This window comes from Triturus cristatus, chromosome 6 (genome assembly GCF_964204655.1).
Source record: "Triturus cristatus chromosome 6, aTriCri1.1, whole genome shotgun sequence".
In the NCBI taxonomy this organism is placed as follows: Eukaryota; Metazoa; Chordata; class Amphibia; order Caudata; family Salamandridae; genus Triturus; species Triturus cristatus.
The window spans coordinates 777,530,631-777,554,092 of NC_140589.1; the positions used below are offsets into that span (position 1 = coordinate 777,530,631).

At 43.5% G+C, this 23,462-nt stretch overlaps 1 protein-coding gene across 1 annotated transcript in view; it reads left to right on the top strand.

The window, feature by feature from the left end:
• LOC146817859 (amine sulfotransferase-like) overlaps positions 1-23,462 on the top strand; it is a 363,774-nt gene that overhangs the window by 256,851 nt on the left and 83,461 nt on the right. The window contains exon 4 of the mRNA XM_085611341.1: positions 4,329-4,461. Coding sequence (XP_085467467.1) covers positions 4,329-4,461 — 133 coding nt within the window. The remainder of the gene's footprint in view (positions 1-4,328; positions 4,462-23,462) is intronic.

Genomic DNA, 23,462 nt, shown 5'->3' on the forward strand with positions numbered 1-23,462 from the left:
CGAAGTATGGAAACTGTCGCAAATTGAGGCAGCTTCAAGATTGAGAGCTATTGATCAGGCTAATATGGAAAAAGTATTAGCAGTAATTGATAACAGCATTAACACTCTTTCTTCTCGCATTTATACATTAGATAATATTGTTTCTTCAATTGTTGATATTGTGCATGATGATATGTCTGTGTTGTATCATGGTCAAAACCAGTTGCGTTCTGTTATGCAGTTTGCATGGACATTACAAACATTGAAGGCAGGGAAGGTCCCTTGGGACTATATGAATACAACATCGTTATTTCTTCCCTTTAACCTTACTGACAAACAGCAGTTCATGTCCATGAAGGATGCTACATATTCCCTGCTCCATATTGAGAAATTGGAGCCGTTACCTTTTTCTGTTGCGGAAGTCGATTCCGCTGTGTGGCTCTTACACGGATTGATAAGTCTACCGTTTGCGCTTTTTAAGTTTACCTCTTGTATGAAACACTATGCTCTGGGTAGATATGAACAGCTGGGTACCGCTTTCATACATGAAGTCTGGTCCCTCCCCTTTACGTATAGGTGTACAAGGGACGGTACTGAGGTTTATCTGAAGGGTGAACAATGTACAACGTCACCTGATCATTCTGTTGTGTGTAGGCACATTCAATTACACGGTGCTTGTAATGTACACGCTCCGAACTTGGCCTGCGTCCTCAAAGGTATCCCGGTACCAGTGATTACGCCATCTTTCACGCTGCTTGCAAACGGTAGTTATTTAATTTTGAATAATGAAGCTTGCTGCGGGATGTTAGTAGGGATCCCGTATATAGTAACTGTAACACAGAGGGTTGTCTGCTGCAATAACGTCCTGTTTCCACCCCCGCATGGGAGGCTGGATGCTTCTATCTGGCCTTCAATTCCAACCTTGAAAGCAGAGTTCGACAAAATGAGCAGAATAAGAGCGCTATTGTCCCAAAAGGAGGTGCCATTGACTTCCTCCCGGGAAACATTTGTCCTTCACGTAGCAAATACGCGCACCGAGGTACAGGCGCTGTTGAATACTGACCTCCCCCTGCATTTTGGTGCTTTGATCCAAACAATTTTCAATGCCTCGTCCACGACTGGCCTGGCTCATTTTTTTAAACTTGTGGGCTCGGGCCTCGTGACCTCTTTCCAAACTATTTTTGGTGTGATTCCGGCATTTTTTCATTCTATTTTCTCCAGCGTCTTTGGAGGTGTCCCGTTAATTCTGGCTCTAGTGGCAGGTGTGCTACTTTTACTTTTCATCTTGCGGAATGGCTGCTCTTTCTGTGCCACACGACAGCCTGTCCCGTCTGCAGCTTCTTCGTGACAGGATGCTTGATTACTATGGTGTCCTGCCGTTGGCGACTTTGAACCTGGCATATGGATTATCCTTCCGGTATTCCTACTTCACCTGCGTGCAACCTGTCTTCCACTGCCTACATTGTCCCTTTGAATGGCCTATGGATTTGTGCTTAACCAACATGGTGTCTCCGGACCCGGATTTTGATCGACTGATGAGGCCCTTAGTGTCTCACGAGTCTGCCTGTTCTGGTGTTCGGATTATGGCCTGCGGTGCGGCGCATGGTATCCTGGGTAATTGGGACATCGTGAGAGCGGCATATGACTTCTTGAATATGAGTTACTTGGAAGTACACGCTGGTTGCCCTCCGATGGTGCTAGAGGCTCCGCTGATAGAAGAACACGTATGTTCCTTTTCTTTACTTAACTGGATGGCTGAAACCTTCAGTGGCCGTGCCAATGATTTTCTGCTGGAAGCTGTGGCCACATATGCTGCATATACCTTCATGGATTGAGTGAACTTTCGTCCACTGTGTTTTCCTCACGTGTCTTGAACTGTCCCTGTGCGTCTGCACTTCTGCCCGGTGAGGCGTTTTTTCATTTTTCACCTCCCAAGGCACGTTTGAGGTTTTTTGTTTTTTCTATCGCTTTTTGTTTTTTTTTTCCTGTTCGAACTTTGCCTGAACTGACCAGTTCCTTTTTAAATTGGATACGCCTTGTTCTGCTCTGTCGTGCTTGAACTCTGCGTTCTCTCTTTTCTTGCATACTAAGTAGTGCTTCGATCAAGGGGGCATGTCGTAAGGACTCCCTTAATACGTACATACATTGTTAAGTTAGCATAACCACGTCAGAAGTTAGAAAGCCATCTTGCTGCTTTTGCACACGACACTGCGTTCACATGTTATTGCTTAAACGAACTGCTGACTCGAGTTTTGCCTCACACGAGAGCAATCTGTTGTTACCATCCCGAGCTCTGCGAAGCGACCTTGGTCTGCACACGATGTGACAAACAGTCTGAGTTGTTAGACAATGCATGTTTTCCACTCTAGGTTGATCGACCCACTATTTAGTCATAACACACGAGCAGCTGCACATACCTGAAAGTTGGTGCTTTTAATATCACAGACATCATGTTTATTATTCAGACCGAAGACGAGCCTTCCTGCGAGAAGACTCCTGATGCTCCTGTGATGTGATTTCACTAAGCTGATCTTTGAGGTATGGGGTCCCCTATTCAAGCCTAAGAGACCTTCTGTTAGACTAATAATAATATTAGCTTCTTAGTAAAGGGAAAGTGGTAGTATCCACTGTCATTATAACATGATCACCCCTTTTATATTCTATGGAATTGTAACTATGTTGATGGTTTTGATTTTAATCATTTGTCTGCTTGTATTAGCCAAAGTACTGCATATTAGGACACGTGGTCTATAAAAATAAACTCTTTTTATTTTCACCGTGTCTCTGTTGATTCTTGTTGTGGACTGATGTGAGAATAATATACGAACAGGTATTTCCGATTCCCACCATTCCTGAGTATGTACTGAGTCGCGTGTTCTGGGTTGTCTTTTCATTGGGACCGCCGAGCTAAATCTCGGATAACGAATGGGACACTTATGCTAGCCGGATACAGGGTTCTGGGTTCTGAGGTGAGTTTCTGGTACACCACAACTCACTGAGGTCCTGGGGTTCTACGCATAGTTCTGTGTATAAGCAGAATCCCTGCAACAACCTGACTGCACCAAACAGGACGTGAGAGGTCACACTACCTGCAAATGAGCCTCATGTTCCATAATGCCATATCGGCCAAGGTTTCAGATTGCTTATGTCTGATGTTTCATGGTTCAAGTGTACTTATGAGTGACATTCAACTGCCAGATGTGTGCCACTTAGAGTGACTCTTTCTTGTGAGTAAATCCATGCAATGAAGTGCATAGAAAGAGATAAATACCAGAAAACACCACCACCATCACCCTACTGCTTACTCCAGCACTATCCTGACACATTACTGCAATGAGCCCTTATGGATTCCTGTGTCATCCATATTTACAGCACTTTTTCTATCAGTACTTGTTGGGTATGTTCTCTGTATGTAATAGTCCCCAAGACTAGATCTGAAATTCTCTTTCATGATCTGTCAGGTTAAAATATGACTTCTAGGCATTAGGACGAGCACCAATGATGCAGCCTTCTTTTTTAAGTGGTTTTCCAAAATGAGATGCCGCTTTTGGCTGCTGATTGATACCTGGTTTCAACTCCATAATAGACAACTCGCCCTGCCTTCACCATATTGGGAATGCTTCCTGGAAACTCAGCCTTGCGAACCTAATCGCAACAGATGCCGGCATCAAGCAGATCAGAGAAGGGGACCATGAAATATTGGCTCAGACGTGAGAACAACTGGAAGTCGCTCTAGCAAGTGCCAGACAATAAAAATTGTGTTGGTCTCCAATGGTGCAGCTTGATTGTAATATCCAATGCTTTGCTCCACCAATAGCATTTACCACCTCCAAAGCACTCACTCATCATTCCAAAAGATAACTGTAGGGCAGCAAAAGTGATCACTTCAGGCAACGGTATCAGTCGGCCACAAGCCTTTCCCATACTAATATTGTGGTTAGCCATTCCAAAACTGGGTATTCATTTAGCGGACTGTACTGTTCTGAAATATTTTGGGGAGAGCACTCTTCCCTGTGTCCTGCAGTCACAGTGCCTATGTTTGGTGGAGCCTGTATTGATTGGTTAAGGCTTACTAGCATTGCATTACTTGCATTGCCTTCAGGGTTCAGGGGTAAGAGTCAATATCTTAGTTCTTTGAATAGGGTGTTAATAATAATTTATGTCATTGTAAAATATATGCTTTTTATGGCCCTTCTTTCAATGCTGGAGATAATTTCTGAATGTTTCAACATATCAAAAGTAACTTGTTTTTTTGCATGGCACCTGATACCACTGTTTGTTCTACTGCATAACACTGCAATTTAATTCTTCTTTGACATGTGTGTTCAATTTGTGTTTTTTTCACACAGATTATTTATGTAACCAGAAACCCCAAAGACAATATGGTTTCTTTTTATTACTTTGGAAATATGATGCGAGAGTCTAGCGAAGAACCTACTGTTATGCTGGAAGAGCACTTTGAGAAGTATTGCTCAGGAAAAGGTACTGTTCTGCATGTGATTATAAAACAACAGCTGTTTTGTTAGACCTGACAGTCTTAGGGTGGTCTTCCCCAAATGTTTTGCCTGTGTAAGGATCTGGTTCTCCTATATGATATGGCTGTGGGGGTGTTATCGTAGAGGACACTAACAGATAACATCCTGGGTCCAATCAGTATTATTTACTTAATGTTAGCTCAACCCTGGGTAGCTGTGGCTGCAGGCAATAAGGCATGGCAAAGGAGCTTAGTGTAAAACATTTACAAGCACCAAACAACAGAATAAGAAAATCATACACCATTAAGAAGACACAACAATTTATAAAAGTAGACCATATTTTTATGAATTGTTAGAGACCGTAACTATTAAAATCCACCAGAAGGTTCCAGGGATACAGATTTTAGAAGTTTTTTTATCACTTTTTAAAGACAACCACAAGCAAGCATTGGCAAAAGTAAAGTTTGAAAACTTTTGAAAAGTTTGATAGAGTTAGTGTGCGTACTCAAGCCAAATGTTGGCGACCAAATCCAACAGGGTAAAGGCCTAGGGGGCCAGAAAGTATACTTTGGACAGTTACCTGGCCACCAGGGCAAAACAACAACCACCATAGAAGTCAATGGAGTAGTCTTGATCCTGCGGGATTCAGGCAAAGATGCTCAAAAGGATGCTCCGGTTGTGGTGTGGTGATGGGGTTGTCTCTGTAGTGGTTCCTCGGACGATGGGTGATGTGGGGCAACTTTGGCCACAGAGATCGGGGGTAACTTGAAGTCCTCTACGTTGCAGTAGTTGGACAGCCAATGCTGCAATACTGGTCAAACTGCTCCGCAGTTGGATGCACACTCTTTCATGGGGGCTTGAGTATGATGAGTCAGACTTTGGACAGCACTGCTGGGTCCCCCAGTCTCGGGTGCTGCTTTTGGCTATCTCAGATTTTGCCTTACTCGTGCCCAGTGACTGGCAGTGGCAAAATTACTGCGGGGCTATCACTCTGTTGGTATGGCTCTTTTGGCTCTTGTGGTCATGGAGCAGGCACCAGGAGATCAGCCAACTGATCCTTGGAGTCACTGGTCTTGGTGAAACTGGTAAATCAACTTTTCCCGGGGTGAGGAGCCGCAGGCACAGGTCCAATCTCACTAGCCCAAAAGTACAGCAGGTGCATACCTCTCGATGATACAGCCTCTTTTTGCACAGTTCAATAGCAGCAGGGCAGTCCTTCTTAGTCCTCACTTCATCTCCAACATGAACTAAAGGGCAGGGTGCCAGGGGTGCCATATTTATCCCAGAAATGAGCCCAGAGGGAACTACGCGGTCACTAGCCAATAGGCTACTGGGTCCCCTCCTCTCAAGTGACAAAGTTCCTGTGATGTGTGACACCTAGCTATCCCAGAGTACCACATCTTGCTCCTTCCAAGATAGCAAAAATCTTCCTTGGTCGTGAGGAGCAGTGTAGCCCACCCTAGCGGTGTGGCTGACAGAGGGCTACATGCCCACGGGAAAACTGGTTTGGGAACAGGTTTCCCTACCTTGTCTGTGTCTCCTAATTGTCTGAAGGAACAAAAGGCATGTTCTCAGGAATATTGTTACCAGTGGCTCTTCAAAGGCGGCTTCACCTATGAAGCCTGCCTTGTGGGCTAACATTCTGAATGGACCTCCTGGGAGAGGAGGTTTCACCTCGGTCTGTAGCAACAGCCTTTGTTCCCGGTCCTGGGAGTCATTCACATGTATCCCCAGGTAGTCAAAAATCTTTCTAAATTTCATGGCGTTTGTGAGGCCACTGTACTAGCTGGAGTGCAAGGAAGCAACTTTCTAAAAGTTACTTAACTTTAATAGTGACTTTAAATCTGACCTGGGCATCAGGTCGGATTTAATGTCCCAATCAATTTGCTACCTTACTTGACCCTGTTAGGTGGTCCCATTCAGGAGTTGGAAGAGTTGGGTTGCCAACCATTTAACCTTCCGTTGGCCAATGGGGCTTCTATCCTTTCCACAGCAAAATGACAATTTAGAAGTGTTACTGCTAAGAGATATACAACATTGTGTCTTACTTAAGCGTGTACAACTCTCTGCCATAGGGCTCCATAGGCTTTCCTTAGGGAAGTCTAACATATATGCTTAAGGAAAGTGGTGGAACTGCCATTAGATGTATTGGCAAAGTCGAACCAGCATTGTGAAACATTACCCTGCCAGTCTGCAGTGGCAGGCTTGAGTCCATTTTGTCTCAGTCGCATGCAGGGTGGCACAAACAGTGCTGCATCCCTGGGTGACCACTCTGCATTACATGCCCTAGGTACCTGGGGTACCATATACTAGGGACTTATAAGTAAGTCAGTACTTGCCAATTGGGTGTATACAATTTGACATAACCTTGATATTGGTTTATAACACTGGCACTGAGGTCAGGTTAGCAAGCCTCAGTGTAATCAGTCAAAACACCAGCAGCATCAGTCCAAAAATGTGGGGGTGAACATGCAAAAAGAGGCATTTCCTTACAAGACCTCCCGCCAGATGAAAGGTGATGAGCAACTTAACCGTTATCCTTGTGATTCTCATCATCTAAGTGGAAAAACCTGGAAAGGCCATCTGCATTGGCATCACCAGTCCCAGGTCTGTTTTGCACTATAAGTCCTTACAATGTAGGGAAATAGGACCACCTCAACAATGTTAGGTTCTCTCCTTTCATCTGCAACAACCATCTGAGAGATCTGTGATAAGTTTGAACTGTCAAGTGAGTCCCAAACAAGTAACCCTGGGTGTAGTTCACGAAGTAGCACTTCGCGAAGCTACGCAAAGTGCAGTCCGTACTACGCGAGCTACGCGTAGCACTTCGCGAACTGCGTAGTACCTTGTTCGCACTGTGCCAGATGTCGTTTTCAATGATTGCACAGTGCGGACAAGCCACCGGCACTGTACAATCATTGAAAATGGCATCTTGCACAGTGCGAGCTGTAGTTTTCTGCTGCTCGAGTAGATTTTTACTCGAGCGGCAGCTTTCTCAACGCGAACTGGTAGTTTCTCATCGCGAGCGGTCACGAGCATACGCGACCACTCGCAATGAGAAACCTGACCTCCTCACGTTGGGAATCTCGCCGGGAGGTTTATTTTCCATGCTCGCGATCGGCAACTTGATGTTGCTGATCGCGAACAAGGAAAAAGTCTCGCCGGGATGTCATTTTGCTTGTTAGCGGTCGCAAACTTGACGTTGAGGACCACGAGCAAGCAAAAAATTACCGCAGCACTACGCAACACTACGCTACGCGTGTTCGCACTGTGCTATGTGCAGTTCGCGTAGTGCGAAGTAGCGCGACCTTCGCAAACTACGCGAGCGTAGCGTAGTGCTTTGCCCAGGCTTACAAACAAGTAGAGTCTGAACTTCTTCGCGGACCATACAGAAGCAAAGGCTTCCCTCTCAATGGCTTTCCAACGCTGCTCTCTGGGAAGGAGTCTACTGCTATCATAGGGACCTGTTTTTTTTTGCAGAGTTTTATATAGCGCAAACTTGACCTGAATCCAATCGGGTATTAGAGCGCTTTACATAGCACCAGTTACGTTACATGAGGACACACATTCATTTTTTGTTAGGCACGGGGATATTAAGTGATTTGCCCAGAATCACAGGATGTTCAGTGTCATTACCGAGACTCGAACCCAGTTCCCCAGGCCCGAGGTCGAGCACCCTAGCCGTTAGGCCAACTCCTCTCCCCTCCTTGGAGAAAATTCAACTCCTCTCCTGGTTAATCTTGACCCTGGTCATTCAGCTGTGACAGCACTGCCTCAATCACATGTTGTGAAGCATCCGTTTGGACAACAAACTCTATACTAAAGGCAGGTGTTTGGAGGACAGTTGCTGAACACATAGGCTCCTTTATATGTGTCAAAGGCCTTTTGACATGTCAGTCCATATGATTTACCTTGGCTGTTTCTTGTAGGTTAGCACTGTTAAAGGTGCCACTATGGTACCATAACCTTTTACAAATCTCCTATAGTACCAAGTCAGGCCTTAAAAGGCTCTGACTTGGGTCTGAGTCTTTGATGCTTCCCAGGCCAGAATTATCTGAATTGTGGGTTAAAGAGGTTGTGCTACATGACACTTGCTTACCTTGATAGCCAGCCAAGTCGGTTGAAGGGCTTGAAGCTTTTCTTGAGGTGGACCAGGTGGTTCTCCCAGGTGAAATTAAAGACAGCTATATCATCTAGGTACGCTGCACTAAAGTTTTCCAGGCCTGAAAGTACTTTATTCAGCAAGATGGAGGTGCATTTTTCAATCCAAAGGCTATCACTTCAAACTGAAAGGGGCCTCCTGGGGTTGAAAAGGCAGACCTCTCCTTTGCTCCAGGTGTGAGGGATATCTGCCAATAACCTGATGTTAGGGTAGAAGTGCTCTGTTATTTGGCAGCCCCAACCTATCAACTAGGTCATCAGCTCTGGGGATGGGCTAAGCATCAGTCTTTGTGACTGTATTTAGGCTTCTGTAGTCCACACAGAATCTTAACTCAGGTGTTCCTCCTTTTGGATTGGGTCTGGGCACCAGAACTACTGGGCTGTCCCAAGGGCTACTAGAGGGCTCAATTACCCCTAACTCTTGCATTTTTGCAACCTCTGAATTAATACAAGCCCTGACAGTTAGTAAATTTTACTTTTGACAGGTAAACTGTCACTTGTGTCCACATCATGTGTGGACCATGTTGTCAGGCCTGGGGTCAAGGAAAACAAGTCAGCAAACTGTCTCTCTGTTGCTGATCTACTCAGAGTGGTAGAGACAACTACTCCCTCCACTTAACCATCTTTAACATTGGTTGACATCAGGTCTGGGAGAGGTTCACTTTCTTCCTATTCTCCACCATCTGTTACCATGAGCATACTTATGTCAGCTCTGTCATAATGTAACTTGAGCCTATTCACATGGATCAGCCAGTGGGGGTGGCTTGTAGTACCTAGGTCTACCAAGTGTGTGACTTCTCACTTCCTTTCCAAGATAGGGTAAGGTCCAGTCCATTTATCTTGGAGTACTCTGGGTGCTACAGGCTCCAACACCCAAACCAAGTCATTTGGTTATACCAGTGCTTCACAAGATGCTTGCTGGCCTCCAAGTTTTTTTTACCTTTTTCATGTACTCTGCCATTCTGGAGCAAAGGCCTAGTACATAAACTATGATGTCCTGTTTGGGTTACTTGAGAGGTCTCTCCCAACCTTCTCTGACCAAACTTAAAAGACAGGGTGTCCAAAAAGCAGTTCAAAAGGACAGAATCCTATCCATTCTGAGCAACCTCCCTGTAAGCAAACAACAGTCATGGAAAAATAATATTCCATCTTCTCCAGAGTTTATCAGTGTTATCCCAGGCATCCTTAGGAGGGTCTTATCCCAGACTTTTTGCCTGCTTTTCTCCTCTTTTTGCTGATTATTTTTGTTGGCCTGTCTACTAAAGGCTTCACCAGGAATGTGGAGCTGCAAAATGCACTACAGCATGGGCAAAAGATTGCAATGCAGGGGTTGTGACCTCAGAAGAGGATGGGTAAGAAAGTGAGGGTAAGGAGCTGATCCTAGATTCCGAGCGTAATCTGGGACTATCTGTGGAGAAGGGGGGCAACATCCTGCCAAGAGCAGTGGCTCTCCCCAGGGCAGGGAGCAATGTATCATCCATGCACCTGTCCTCAGAAGAGCCGAAGGACAGGAGGGAGGAGAGAAATTTAAAACTGGAGATTGCTAAATTAGAGCACGAGCAAAAACATGCCAAATTGTAAATTACAACATTTACTTGGAAGGCACCCTCCTTTACAGTGAGCCTAAGGCAGCTGTGCATGGGGCAACAAGGGCCTTGTTTTGCCCCAGTACTACAGTGCCTTCACACTGGAGTTGGCTCACAAAATACCCTTGGCAGGACATCTAGGCCAAGACAAGCCATTTGCAAGTTTTGTCCCCCACCTTTCTTGGCCTAGGATGAATAATGTCCCTTCCACCTTCCAAATGTTGGTGAAGCCTGTCTTATTTGGGATGAAGGCCTTCAGTGCTGCTTATCTGAATGACATAGCTGGCTTCAGTAGCAGGTAGAAGGACCACCTCTTTCACCTTCAGGAGGTGCTTCAGGCTTTGCAACAAGCAGGCCTGACTGTCAAGGACAGCAAGTGACAGATAAGGCAGGGGTCTGTGGTGCACTTGTGAAGGCTGGTGGAAGGGATAAGGTGCAGCTCCTCCAGGCAAACGATAGAGACTGTCATGGCCTGTAAAACCCCCTAACCCAGACTGAGGTAAAAGCCTTCTTAGGCCTCACTGGGTACTATAGGAGGTTTGTCAAGGGATATGGCACCATTGTTTCCCCCTTGACAGAGCTGACTTCAAAGAAGCAGCCCAGAAATGTGATTTGGACCGTGGCATGCCAAAAATCATTTGACTCCCTGAAGCTGGCCATGTGTACAGCACGAGATCAAGGCCCCTGACTTCTTCAATGAATTCATTGTTCAAACAGATGCCTGAGAACATGGCATAGGGGCACTTTATGACAGCTAAATGAGGAAGTCCTAGACCAACCAGTAGCCTTTATTTCCAGGAGGGTACTTCCCAGGGAAAAAAGGTGTATATTGAAAAGGAAGCCCTTGCTGTGGTCTGTGCTTTGAGGAAGTTGAGCCCATACCTGTTTGGGACTCTCTTCTGGTTCAGACAGACCACAAACCCTCAGGTGGCTAATGCAAATGAGTGTGAGAATCCGAAATTGTTGAGGTGGTCCAACTCCCTACAGGATATGGGCTTACTGTGTGACATAGACCTGGGGTTTACCACGCCAATGCTAATGGTCTTTCCAGGTTCTTCCGCCATAGTGATGAGAACTCCGAGGAAATTAGGTAGCTCTCCCCACTTTCAGCTGGGGACACACATGTTAGACCTAGTATTTTTAGGGTGGTAATACCCCAGACATTTCGTCTGCTTTCCTCCTCTTTTTGCTGATTCTTTTTGTTGGCCTTTGGACTGGTAGCACTATACCACTGCCAATCAGTGCTAAAGTGTATGTGCTTCTCCCCTAAAACATGGGGGTATTGATGTATCCACAATTTGCACATGTAATTCACATGTAATTCCCTAGTACAGTGCACTACATGTGCCCAGGGCCTGTAAATTAAATGTTACTAGTGGGTCTGCAGCACAGATTGTGACACCCACACAAGTAGCACTTTAAACATGCCTCCTGCTTGCCACTGCCTGTGTGTGCAGTTTACACTGCCACTTCGACTTGCCATTTAAAAAGCTCTTGCCAAGCCTCAAACTCCTCTTTCATTACACAAAAGTCACCCCTAAGGCAGGCCCTAGGTAGTCCTAAGGGCAGGGTGCTTTGTCACTAAAGGGAAGGGCATGTACTTTTACGACAAACTCATTTTCCACTTCTGAGATGCCACCCCCTCATAGGTTAACACTAAATTAGCTGTAATTCCTAATTGAGAGAAAGTAGAAAAGTCATGTCTATTATCACTGGAAATGGAATCACAAATTCTCTTTAACTGTGAAAGTAGATTTGTGGTTACCCTTCTGAAAATGCCACTGATAGAAAGATGGAAATTTTCCTGTTCTTAACTCTTTGGTGTCTGCTACCGTTCTCTGATCACTGGCTGGGCTGAGTGACAGTTCACTTTGTGCATTCCCTCTAGGCAGCCACACATGAAGGGAATTTAGGTTTGACTTGTTAGGTCGTCCTGGGAGGATGAGAGGCAGGAGCTGAACACAGCCTCCCACTTACACCTGAATTGGCTGTGTCCTGTCCACACCCAAAGGGCTGCATACCACCTTGTAGTGAGTCTGGGCCAGGGCAGGAAGGGAGGACCTCTGTGCACTTCAAAGCTTTCTGTGAAGTCTTCCCCACTTCAAAGGCCCAACTGGGTATAAGTATTGGACCTCTGAAACCAACAATTCAGTACAGTTCTGGACCTGTAAAAACTCTACCGGGAAGAAGACCTGCTGTGCTGAAGGACTAAAGGTGCCCTGGGTTCCACTAACTAGACCCATGGTCAGTGCTCTGTCCTTAAAGCTAATAGGTAATTAGTGTAATTATATTTGGCTAAGACAACTTTCTTGTAACACCCTATGGTAGGGCATGCAGGTTTAGTGGCCCCCAGTGGCCGTTATGCACTGTGGTTTCTGGTGTCATTTTAAAGCCATCTGTGTCTTGCAGGCTGGTTTAAAACAAAACTGTGTCCGAATTTTACTTTGAAATAAAAAGTTCTTCCAAAGTCTAAAACTACGAACTAAAAAATTCGTGGAGTTTGCGGAGTTTTCTGCACTCTGCTTCACGTAGTGCCGCAGCGTTTTTTTACCCGCTCGTGAACGGTAAGTTCGGGAGTACAAGCTACCACTCGCGTAGAATTTGTACCCGAGCGGCAGGAAGACCAGCGCGAACGGCAGTTCGCACTGCACTCTGCCACATGCAGAACTCCACAGAGGTTTTTTGTCTCTTTGCGTTCCAGATAGCAAAACTCTGCAAACTACACCCTGGCCTGCTTTCTATTACATATAAGGCACCCATAAGTTCTACCCTAGGTGCCCCGATGATTAGGGTGTATTGTTATAAAAAGCAGGGACATTATAAAATATGTTTTATATGCCCTGGTAGTCAAAAACAGCTCAAGATGTTTTTCCCGAGTGTAGTGCTTCTAGCTCCATAGGCGACCATGAAAAGGCTTTATTAAACTTTACTGAAGTCTAACATTTGATTGGAGTAAACTAGCAACATGATTCAAAGTATCAAAATATGTATTACAATAAATCCAACAGCTTGCCAAGGTTAGATCTTTTATAACTGCTGTAGGAAAGTAGTTTTAGAACTTACTATCCTGAAGTTACCAGAAACAACCATGTAGCAGCCTCTTTTGATTGGCCTTTGACAGACTGAGTCAAGCTGCTCCCTCAATTGGTATGAAAAGGCCTGCCATGAAACAATAAAGCTATTTGTTGGGAGGAGATTTGCTTCCTGGAGAAGTCAGGTTCAGAAAGGGGTTGGGAGAGATAAACTGGTCTTCAAAGGAAGAAGAACATATGTCACAGGAGCCAGACCATCCCCCCTAATTAGATCAGGAGAGGGACTAGAAGGGAAGTGTAGAGAAATGTGGGTTGAGTTAGCCAGACCTTGACTTCAAGGAGAGAATTTCTTCATTTTGTTTTTTGGGGAAAATGTGCATTCCGGGACAAAAATATGCCACACTTCTCAGGAATTTGTCATGGCAGAGGGTGACAAAGTGAACCCCATTGACTGGGGTGCTTCGCCTCTTGCCAGCCCAGAACTATAAATAAATATAGGAGATCTGCAGGAGCCCCTACGATCCCTGCCTGAAACATCTGGAGAAGAAGGACTGTACTGCCGGACCCTTAGAATGCACAGCGAAGGACTGCACTCAGAAGGACTGCACCTAATGCACTCTAAAAGCTCCACACAAGAAGGAATTTGCCTGCCTTTGATGATAAGGAGTGGACTCCCTGAGCAGTCAGTTAGAAAAGTGCTGGAAGAAGCCACCTGCAACATCCACTATAAGGACAACTTCAGCTTGCCAGCTTCATCTGGATTTTCCAGGACTGATAAAGTCAATTGTCTAAGTAAGAGTCCCAGACCCTAAGAGGCAAACCAGCGCTACTGAACACTTGGCTGGTGTTGTGGAACCCTTTCTTGCAGCAAGGAACCCTCAGAGAATAACTTCTGAAAGTTTGGGGTCTTTTTACCAAGTTTTGCGAAAAAGCTCCAGAGGTAAATCGGCATCGATGACGAGTCCAGCTGGCAACATCAAAACGTGTCTCGGCCTGACCGCAGAGGTATGTGTCATTGAGAGATCCAGAGCTCCTCGCCATTGACGACAAAGAGAAAGATGTCCAGGGCTCACTGAGGTATCACACTGCAGCAGGCTGTTGTCGTTGATTCGAAATTCAGATCTGAAGGACCTATCACTCGACATTGAGAGAAAAAAAATCCAAAAAAGTCAGAAGGTAAAAACTTGACAGGGCCCATCTGCTCATCATATCCGACCCATGCTCCATCACGTTTGACCTGAAACTTTGACTTTGTCCCGGTCGAGCACAACCAGATAGCCGTGGATAGCCCTTTTGGGTTTTTTTTGGCACTAGAAAAAGCAACATTTTCCTTTTTTAAATTTTTAAAATTAATACCGCCTGTTCCCTACATTGGATTTTGGTCATTTTGGTGACATTATAAGGATAAACATGTTCCCTATTCTTATAAATTGGTACTGGAATTTTATTGTTTTGTGTATTTTACTTATTTACTGTTTTGGTGACATTAAATGTTTTACACATACCTGTCTCCTAAATTAAGATTGACTGCTTGTTGCCAAGCTACCAGGGGTTAATGTCTCTGAATATGAACATGATTAATCATAATGCATTGCTACTACAACTGTACCCTCTATGTTACTTAAATTAATAAAAAGACATTTTAAATTGAAAAAAAAGCTACTGGGGTTGAGGAACAATACATTTTTTCAGACTGGACTGGACCTTATTATTGATTGTGGTATTATTACGAGCTGTAGGTACCTACCTGCACCTACTAATAACCCACCTTTCTACACACACTAAGCCACATATGTATGTATTCAAAACATATTGCCAACTGTTCTGTTGTACTTCACACAATAACAAAACCTGGTTATAGAGAACACATTGCGATATTAGAAAAAATTCTATCATATCTTTTCACATTACGGGCTTAGACGGTTGATTATTAACACCATTGTTCACACTTTACTTTTCACCTATTGACATTAGTCTAGGAGTTAGGTCACACTTTTGTTTTTGTCAAGAAGGTGATGATGATGACAGAACGAGCAAACTGGTGAGTACCAACCAATAGCTCCATGGAGGATGCTTATGTGAGACACTATCTGACTAATTTCACAATTTTTCATTGACATCATTGGTTGATGGGTGTGTGACCGATTATGGGTGGTTTATGATTTTTTAACAATGAGGAACACTTATAGATGGGCATGACTAGATAAGTAAGCAGAGCCTTACCTAGAAGTAATAGATAATACCCGTATGGTAGAACTTTTTCTAATATCACAATGTGTTCTCTGTAACAAGGTTTTGTTATTTTGTGAAGTACGTGAGTGGAGGGCAACCTGGCTACTTTCCGTCTTTTGCTCCTTATTTGATTGTTAACTATTCAGTTGTACCATAGGGACATAATGTTGTTTATCTTCACGTGGTGTGACAGGCAGAGATGCCCATGTTGGAATTAGGGTTTCGTTGCTTCGACCTAAAATCTTGTACTGAGTCTCGGCCCTAGAGACCGGATTACCCATCATCTGAAGAATCTGCACTGGCTGCCTGTCCGATGCAGAATACTCTTCAAAGCTCTGGTCCTGGCTTTCAAAGCTCTGCATGGCACAGGGGCGTGTTACATCCATAGAAGAGACTCATACTATGTACCTGGTAGATCCCTTAGGTCGGCACACCAACACCTAATGATTATTCCTAGATGTTAAGCGCGCTGCGGCGGTCGTTCATTTCAGGTGTTAGTGGCTAGTTTCTGGAACAAGCTCCCACTCCCACTTAGGCAGGCCACAAATATACTGGTTTTCAGGAAACAACTAAAAACCTGGTCGTTCCAACAAGCGGGATAATGACCCCGCACCCTGGGTTTGATGTCCCCCCTTTCTCCCTTTTGGCCTCTGTATCTCTTTTGTCTCAGCGCCGGGATACTCTGCGGAGTAGCTGTGCGCTTTATAAGCCCTTGCTAACATAACATAACATAATTAGTGGTGTTTCTCTACTATTTATTGGGTAGTGGGTAATACACTTTGGCACTTTGTTAAATTTGTGAATTTTGTCAAATCCTACAACTTTGCACGTGGGTGAAGGTTCCTGCCAGACATTCTTCTGGGAATATTATCAGGCAAACAATTGATTTTTGTAATACTTTCTTACACAAAGTGCAATTGTGTTGCTATTTCCACCAATTGTCCCTTTTAAAGCTTTGCACGCACTGTGAAGTTCGCAAAATGTGCAAATCTTTGCAACACTGCACAGTTAATCAAATTGTGTGGACAGGTGGTTAAGCGAACATGAACTAATGAATACTAATGGCCCCTAGGGAATTAAGCGGCTAGGTTTTCCCAGCCAGGTTAAAGACAGTACTATCAGGTGGCATGTTTTCAGGAGACAGATAATAAGTAGCTGTTAGTGTAGAGGGCAGTGGTAGGTAGACCGCACGGGGACCTGGCATGTGCTGGCTAGAGTCTAATATTATGTAAGGCTTAATTGTCAACTCCAGAGAAGAAGGTGGTGGAGGTGTGGGATAGTTTAGCGGTTAGGGGACATTTTACATCCTTCTCATTGCCTTATACTGTCGTACACAATAATCCTGAGTTCTTACCAGCATTGATAAGCAACACCTTCAGAAATCGGAGGATGAAGGAAATCAGGTTGTTGTCTGATTTTTCTCAAGAGTGGTGACCCAAGTACTTTGAGCACAGCAGGGCAGTCTTTAGAGATTAAAAGCACAACAAGCTGCAGTACTTACAATTGCAGCTTTGGGGACTCCACCCACCTAAAGGAGAAGCAAACTCAATGCAAAAAACCCAGTCTGAGCATTTATTGGGAAGTATAAGGGTTCTATGGGTCTAATATCTAATATATATCTAGAACTCTCCAGGGTAGTCAGCAAGTACATACATGGGTCTACCAGAAAAGGTAAGTGGGCAGAACTGGCTGACTAGCTAGTTGAGAAAGGATAGGCCAAACAGTGGGACTCTATCCCACAGACATTTAGAAGCTTACCTTACCGGGAAGCCGCTTATAAAACTATCGCCACAGGAACGTCACTTTTTATGATGTTTCTGTGGCGATAAACCAGTTGCCTTATTTACAAGGTGGCATTAAGCCACTTAACATGACTTAACACCGCCTTGTACATAATGCCCCTTTTCATGCTACACTGAAGGGCTCATTAGGATGTTGGTCGGAAAGCCTCCGACCGACACTGTCTCGGATTCGGGACCGACCGACTTGCGTCCAGTGGTTCCAACCACCAGATTACAATGCGACCGAACACTGTTCGGTCGGATTCCCATTGTTTCCTATTGGAGCTCATGTTACGTCCGAGAACCGATCATAACACAAGCTCCTATGGGGAATTGGGATGTGTTTGTGTAAAACCCTGCACCCTGTCGCAGGCACCCCATGGTGCCTGCCACACAGTGCAGGGTTTTACAGGTGGGTTTCTTAGGTATACCCTCAGCCATCAACCGTAGGCCGCGTTCCGACAGCCTTTCCATGTCGGAAAGGCAGGTGCGGAAAGGCTGTTGGAAAGCAACATCATAATCCAGACGGCAGAAACGCCGTCTGTAGGGGGTTACGGTGCTGTTCCAACCAACAAGAATACTCCGCGAGTCGGTTGGAACCGAGTCGGTATGACCTGCTGGTTCACGTTCCGACCGCGAACATCATAATTGTGTGATTGGACTGTAAACCGACCGAGTCGGTCAGAAGGGCTCCGACACAGTCTGGAAGATTCTGACTGTTGGGCAGAAGCTTTCCACCCGACATCGTTATGGGCCCCTTAGCATGAAAGGGGCATGCAAGGGGTGTTGCAGTGGGCATTCCGCCGCAACACCAATTGATTTTGATGCTGCCCCCTATTTTCAAGGGTGGCATAAATAGGAGGCAGTGCCAAAATTAAGACCAGGGATAACCTGTTCTTAACATGGCGAAAGGTGAAGAAATTAAGAATTTCTCATAGTTTTTTCTGTTTCTATGTGAGCTGAATTATGCAGCACACATAGAAACATCAAATTGCCATGAATGATTAAAACAATCATTTTAAAAATGACGATTTGCAACAGCTATGCTCAATGCAGCACACATAGAAGTTACAATTCGCCATTCTGGGATGCCTTCCTGCACATAAACAATCATAAACAATCATTCTCCCCATGCAAACACCCTTGCACTTTGGTGCAAGGTTGCCTGTATTGGCGTTAGGTAGCTAGATTTAGCGCCAGTGCTAGGGGAAAAGCTGGGGTGCTCTGCATTCTGTGGATACGGCGCGTCCCTGTGTTTTCAGAATGGCGGTGCGTGAAATTAGCAATGTTTGCTTAACGCCATGCTTCTCCATTTTCTTGTAAGTATGCCCCAATGCATCAATCGTGGGCAGGTGTGAGAGACGTGATACGTATGTGGGTTTTTTCCTACTAATCTTAAAGACATGTGCGCATACCCACATTATCAGTGGGGCATCTGATCACTAGGCCTTTTGCTATTGAGGATTATACCACCTCAACAGAATTACCTGTTTATAGGCCAAAGGGAACTGTTGAAGCAGATGTTGTGTGCTGTAAAAATGCTATTTGTAATCAACTGGAAGTCGAAGACAGTTCCTGCGATAGCCCTCCAGTTCCACAGACTCTGGCACAAGATGGCACCAAACTCACACCAAACTTAGAAAATTAGTGTCAAAAAGTATACAGACCACACTAACATCCTACTTTTTGCAAATGGAACATGCTTGCTTTAGTCCAGCATAATTAAGGGCCTTCCATGTGTTTTATGGCATGTGATCCTGAATGGGGAGATATTACAACTAGAACTTGATAGTTTCCTACTCAAGATTTGTTTGTACTGTTGAGGATATATGCCTGTTTGATTGACTATGGATTCTGTTTTGCATTTGGTAAGGGATTCAGGGAGAGAATTGGCATTTGCTCAATGGAAAGGAGACTTACCACCCAGCTTCCTTTTAGGTGGGATTGAGAAAATCTTTGAACTAATTTTGGCTTCCAGGTTCCAAGTGTTTTTGTCCAAAAATGAAATAACTGAATGTCAGGAGTGGTTGAGCATGGTTTTCATTTATTTTGCATTATTATTTCTTCTCCATGAATTAAGGGTAGAACAGCTATGTGTAGCATTTTCAGACCTCATGGTGGCATTCAACAATGGGCAGCCCTAGAAAAATATAAGAGCTCCTGAGGTTTGATTAAGACAATATTCATGTTTTATTCTAATAATTCTGCATCAATGTACTTACATGGCAATGTACAGCATGGTGAAACAACTGATACCCAGCATTTTCTCCCTTCGTAAACTGTCACCATGTAGATTGTCAACAATGATATTTTTGCTTCTAAGATGCTGCTGCCTTGTGTATTATTATTTTCTACTGATCACATGCACTACCCTGATCGCTGCCAAGACCTTCTGTACTGCATACCTATAAAGATATCGTGAACATCTTTTCTGACATCTTCTAATATATCCCATCTTCACATATACCAGTGAGGAAAGAGGACAAAGGTGCAAAAGTGTAGTATTGTTGCTGATAACAAATCTGTGCTGATGTCATTGGTGGTCACTCTTCTGACCATAATAAGCCTACATATGTTTCAGATTCAATATGTAGACTATGTAGTCATACCTTTCGACGGCTTACAAGGTAACACACTTGTACAAGTTATACATTTTATATGCACCCAGCAGCTATAGCACATTTTACCCTTTCCCATGAACCAAAAATATAAACTCACCAATGCTGTTTCTAGTCAACATTTTCCAACCTTTAAAATTGATTGCTACTGGTCTAAAATTATTGCTAAAAGAAAATGCCTTATAATAAAAACAAGATTATAGGAAAATATTATCTGATAGTGTGTTGTGGTGAATGTGCAACAAAATATAAAAATGTAGGCAAATATAGGCAAAGGGCATTCATTTCCAAGGCCAGAAAAAGATCTACACAACATGTAACCCCATTTCCTTTCTAGTGTAACACAGATTGGGCGAATATATGTCCTGCACTTTGTTGGGGATGAAAAGTATGCATTTCCTCTCAAAAACAATTGTTATCATATGGGCAGTCTTCCTTATCTACAGTGGACATTCACATCATTGACTGCAGATTTCCTAGCAGAGGGTGTATGGTAGAACACCTGCAGTCATAAACACCCAGGTTTATAATAAAAATAAGTTTGTTAAAAGTCTGCCACAAAGCAGTGCTCCCACAAAGCAACGCAGGCAGGGTAGTGCTTGCATTAAAGGATGAGACAAATATAGGTAATTAGCCAAATGCTTGCAAAAAGTCTAAAACACTGGTAGTTGATCTTGGTAATATTTAAATCCGTTGTTATTAACTCAGTCAAGAGAGAAGCTCACTGTATGCAAGTCAGTACTAACCCTGCATCTAATGGGAACTGTAACGGGGTTTTCAAACCTAGCAGACCCCGTCAGAGGGGAAAAACCTGGATTATGTGGCACAATGACCAAGAGGCCTAAATCTGGTCATACCCTTGGCCACTTAAGGTGTTACATCAAACACACCAAAGCTGATGCAAGGAATGGTTGCAAATAGTCTAAGGCCCAGGCAACACCCTTTAGATGAATCTTTTGAAGCCTGGAAGCAGTTGAGATTGCTTAAGAGAAATCCTGGCTTCCTGATTCACTCCCTAATATAGTAGGCACCCACATTTTAGAACTCCACCTTATACACGCTTCAATGTCTAATTTAGCAGTACAATGCAATAAAAGCATTTTCCTACCAACAAGGCAATTTATTGCTCTTATCCATGGACCTGGTAGTCACCTATGTAGGTTAAAGGCTGCATAATAGAAATGATTGAATACTTTGAGATAGTAATGCAAATAGGGGGGACAATGGTGGTTGACTGGCTACTCCTGCATTTAAAGACAAATTACGGTCTAAACACATTTAGTGGATTCTATGGAGTACACATGTGTCACTATTCTGGCATTGTTCAGCATTCCGACCAATAATTGTTTCTTTTGCACTATTCTGGACTCACGCAATGCAAGTGAGCTGTCTTATTTTATTCAATTTTTAGTGAAAGCCATCAATAATATTAAGAAGGTATAGCATGTGAAGAGTGCCAGCACATGAAAGTAAAATGCTGCAACTTGAATGCCAGAAAAGTAGAAATTAGGTAGTGGCATCATCACACCTTTTTCAAATGCTAATCCCTAGCTGGGAAACATTTGAGATAAAAAGCAAATTGGCCACCAGGAACTTCAGGCAAGAAAAAGGTATGTTTCTAAAAGTTACTTTTCTATATCATTTATTAGAAATGCAACTTGACTATTGAATTGGATTTTTACTAACTATGAAAAATATTTGTTTAATTAATTTTCTAACTAGTCCCAATCCTGATGCACAGTATTATGATTTTTAATATTTACTCTGGTTTTCTATATAGGACAGTTAGGCCTACCACACTGAAAAATAGCATTTGGGGTCAAGTCATTAAAAGGACATGTTAGCATTACATTTTTAAGTGTCCTACTTTTAAATACTATGCACCCTGCCTTGGAGACTACAAGGCCTACGTAAAGGTGACTTATTGATATTTAAAGGGAAAGTTGTTGACCTGTCAAAAAGTTTTTTTTGGCATGCCAACTGTAGTGTTTAAACTGCCACAGTCTGGTTACAATGGTAGGCCTGAAGCTGTGTCTTATACTTTCACTGTAATGGATGGTGCAATAGGTGCTGCAGTTCACTAGTGACATTTTGCTTACAGTCCTTGGGTGCATTTTGTACCATATATTAGGGACTTATATGAAAGTTAAATATACCAATTAGGAGTATACAAATTTCTTCATTTTGAAATTGATAGCACATGCACTTCACCAACGGTTAGCAGAGTTAAAGTGAGCAAAGTTCTAACACCAGAAACAATACAAGGTCCTGTAAAAGGCCAAAAATAGGGGGTGACTTTGCAGAAAAGGGAAATTTCCTACACTATGCTACCCTTTTCCTTGAATGGGGTGTCAAGTAATACCTCGGTCCACAAATTCCATGTTTGCACACAAGTTCTAACCCTTACCCAGGATATGCCAATTTTAAGCAGCTTGTGGTTGAATAGAGTGCGCTCCAAATATGCTGCTACAGTTACTTTCAGCTACATTTCTTCATTGCATAGTATCAAGTGAATTCTAAAATATCTTTGGTGCATTGGAGAATAGAATGCATGTTCCCTGGACTGGGGTTGCTTAAGTCTCCACATCTCATTGAGTCACCTACATTCTACTAATTTCTGAAAATGTTATGTTAATTTATCTCCTGCAGTATTGGGCAGGGGCAGGCTAGAACGGTATGGATCAGTGAAATCACTCCGTGCAGAAACGGGGGGCCTGCTTATCATGAAGTACAGCCAGCAACAGTGTGAACAGTATCATGATCTGATTTATATATTGGGCATAATCCCCAGCATTGCCAGGATCTCCCTGTCCAATAGTCATTCCACCACCACAAATCTGGCTTCTGGATCAATGCCAGAGGTGTTTCCATGCCTAAATATTGTACAACCTGGTGTAGTGGTGCCAGACCTGTGAATCAGTGTCAACTTGCTTCGCTATTGCTGGAAAACAAGTACAAATAAAGAAGGAAATACAATCACCTAAATATGGACCACACGCAGATGTAGCAAATAAAATAGATCAATAAAAATAAACCAACAAGGACTGAAGACAAAAGGAAATCATTGATGACCAGAATTGTTTTTTGAAGTTGGGGGTTTTGATAGAAAGGGACGGCCAGTCATCAGTTGTGTTGTGGCTGAAGTTATTATGACTTCCAGTGACTTTGCTCGGGTCTTCTGAAAAATAATTAACAAGGATAATCCATCATCTAGTCCACTGTATTGTATTGGCCTGATTACAAGTAAAGGTGCTATTTATCGCACCTGGTAAACAATGATACAGTGGGGTTAATCTATTTATCGGGTGCATAAATAGCACCTATCACAAGTTATTGGGAAATAATATGCAGATTTTGGTGTTTAACGCAAAAATCTGCATGATACAGTAAATACCATACTCATTTCCTCTGTTCAATTTCAACAGTTTTGACCTACCAAAATGAAATAATGATGGGTTATTTAATACATCCAATAACTATTAGATGCAATAAATAAAACCAAACTCGTAATTCTGACCAGTGCGTAAAGAGATTTACGTACATGATAGATTTAACCGCACAACTTGTAATCAGGGCCAACGTGTTTCACTTGGATATA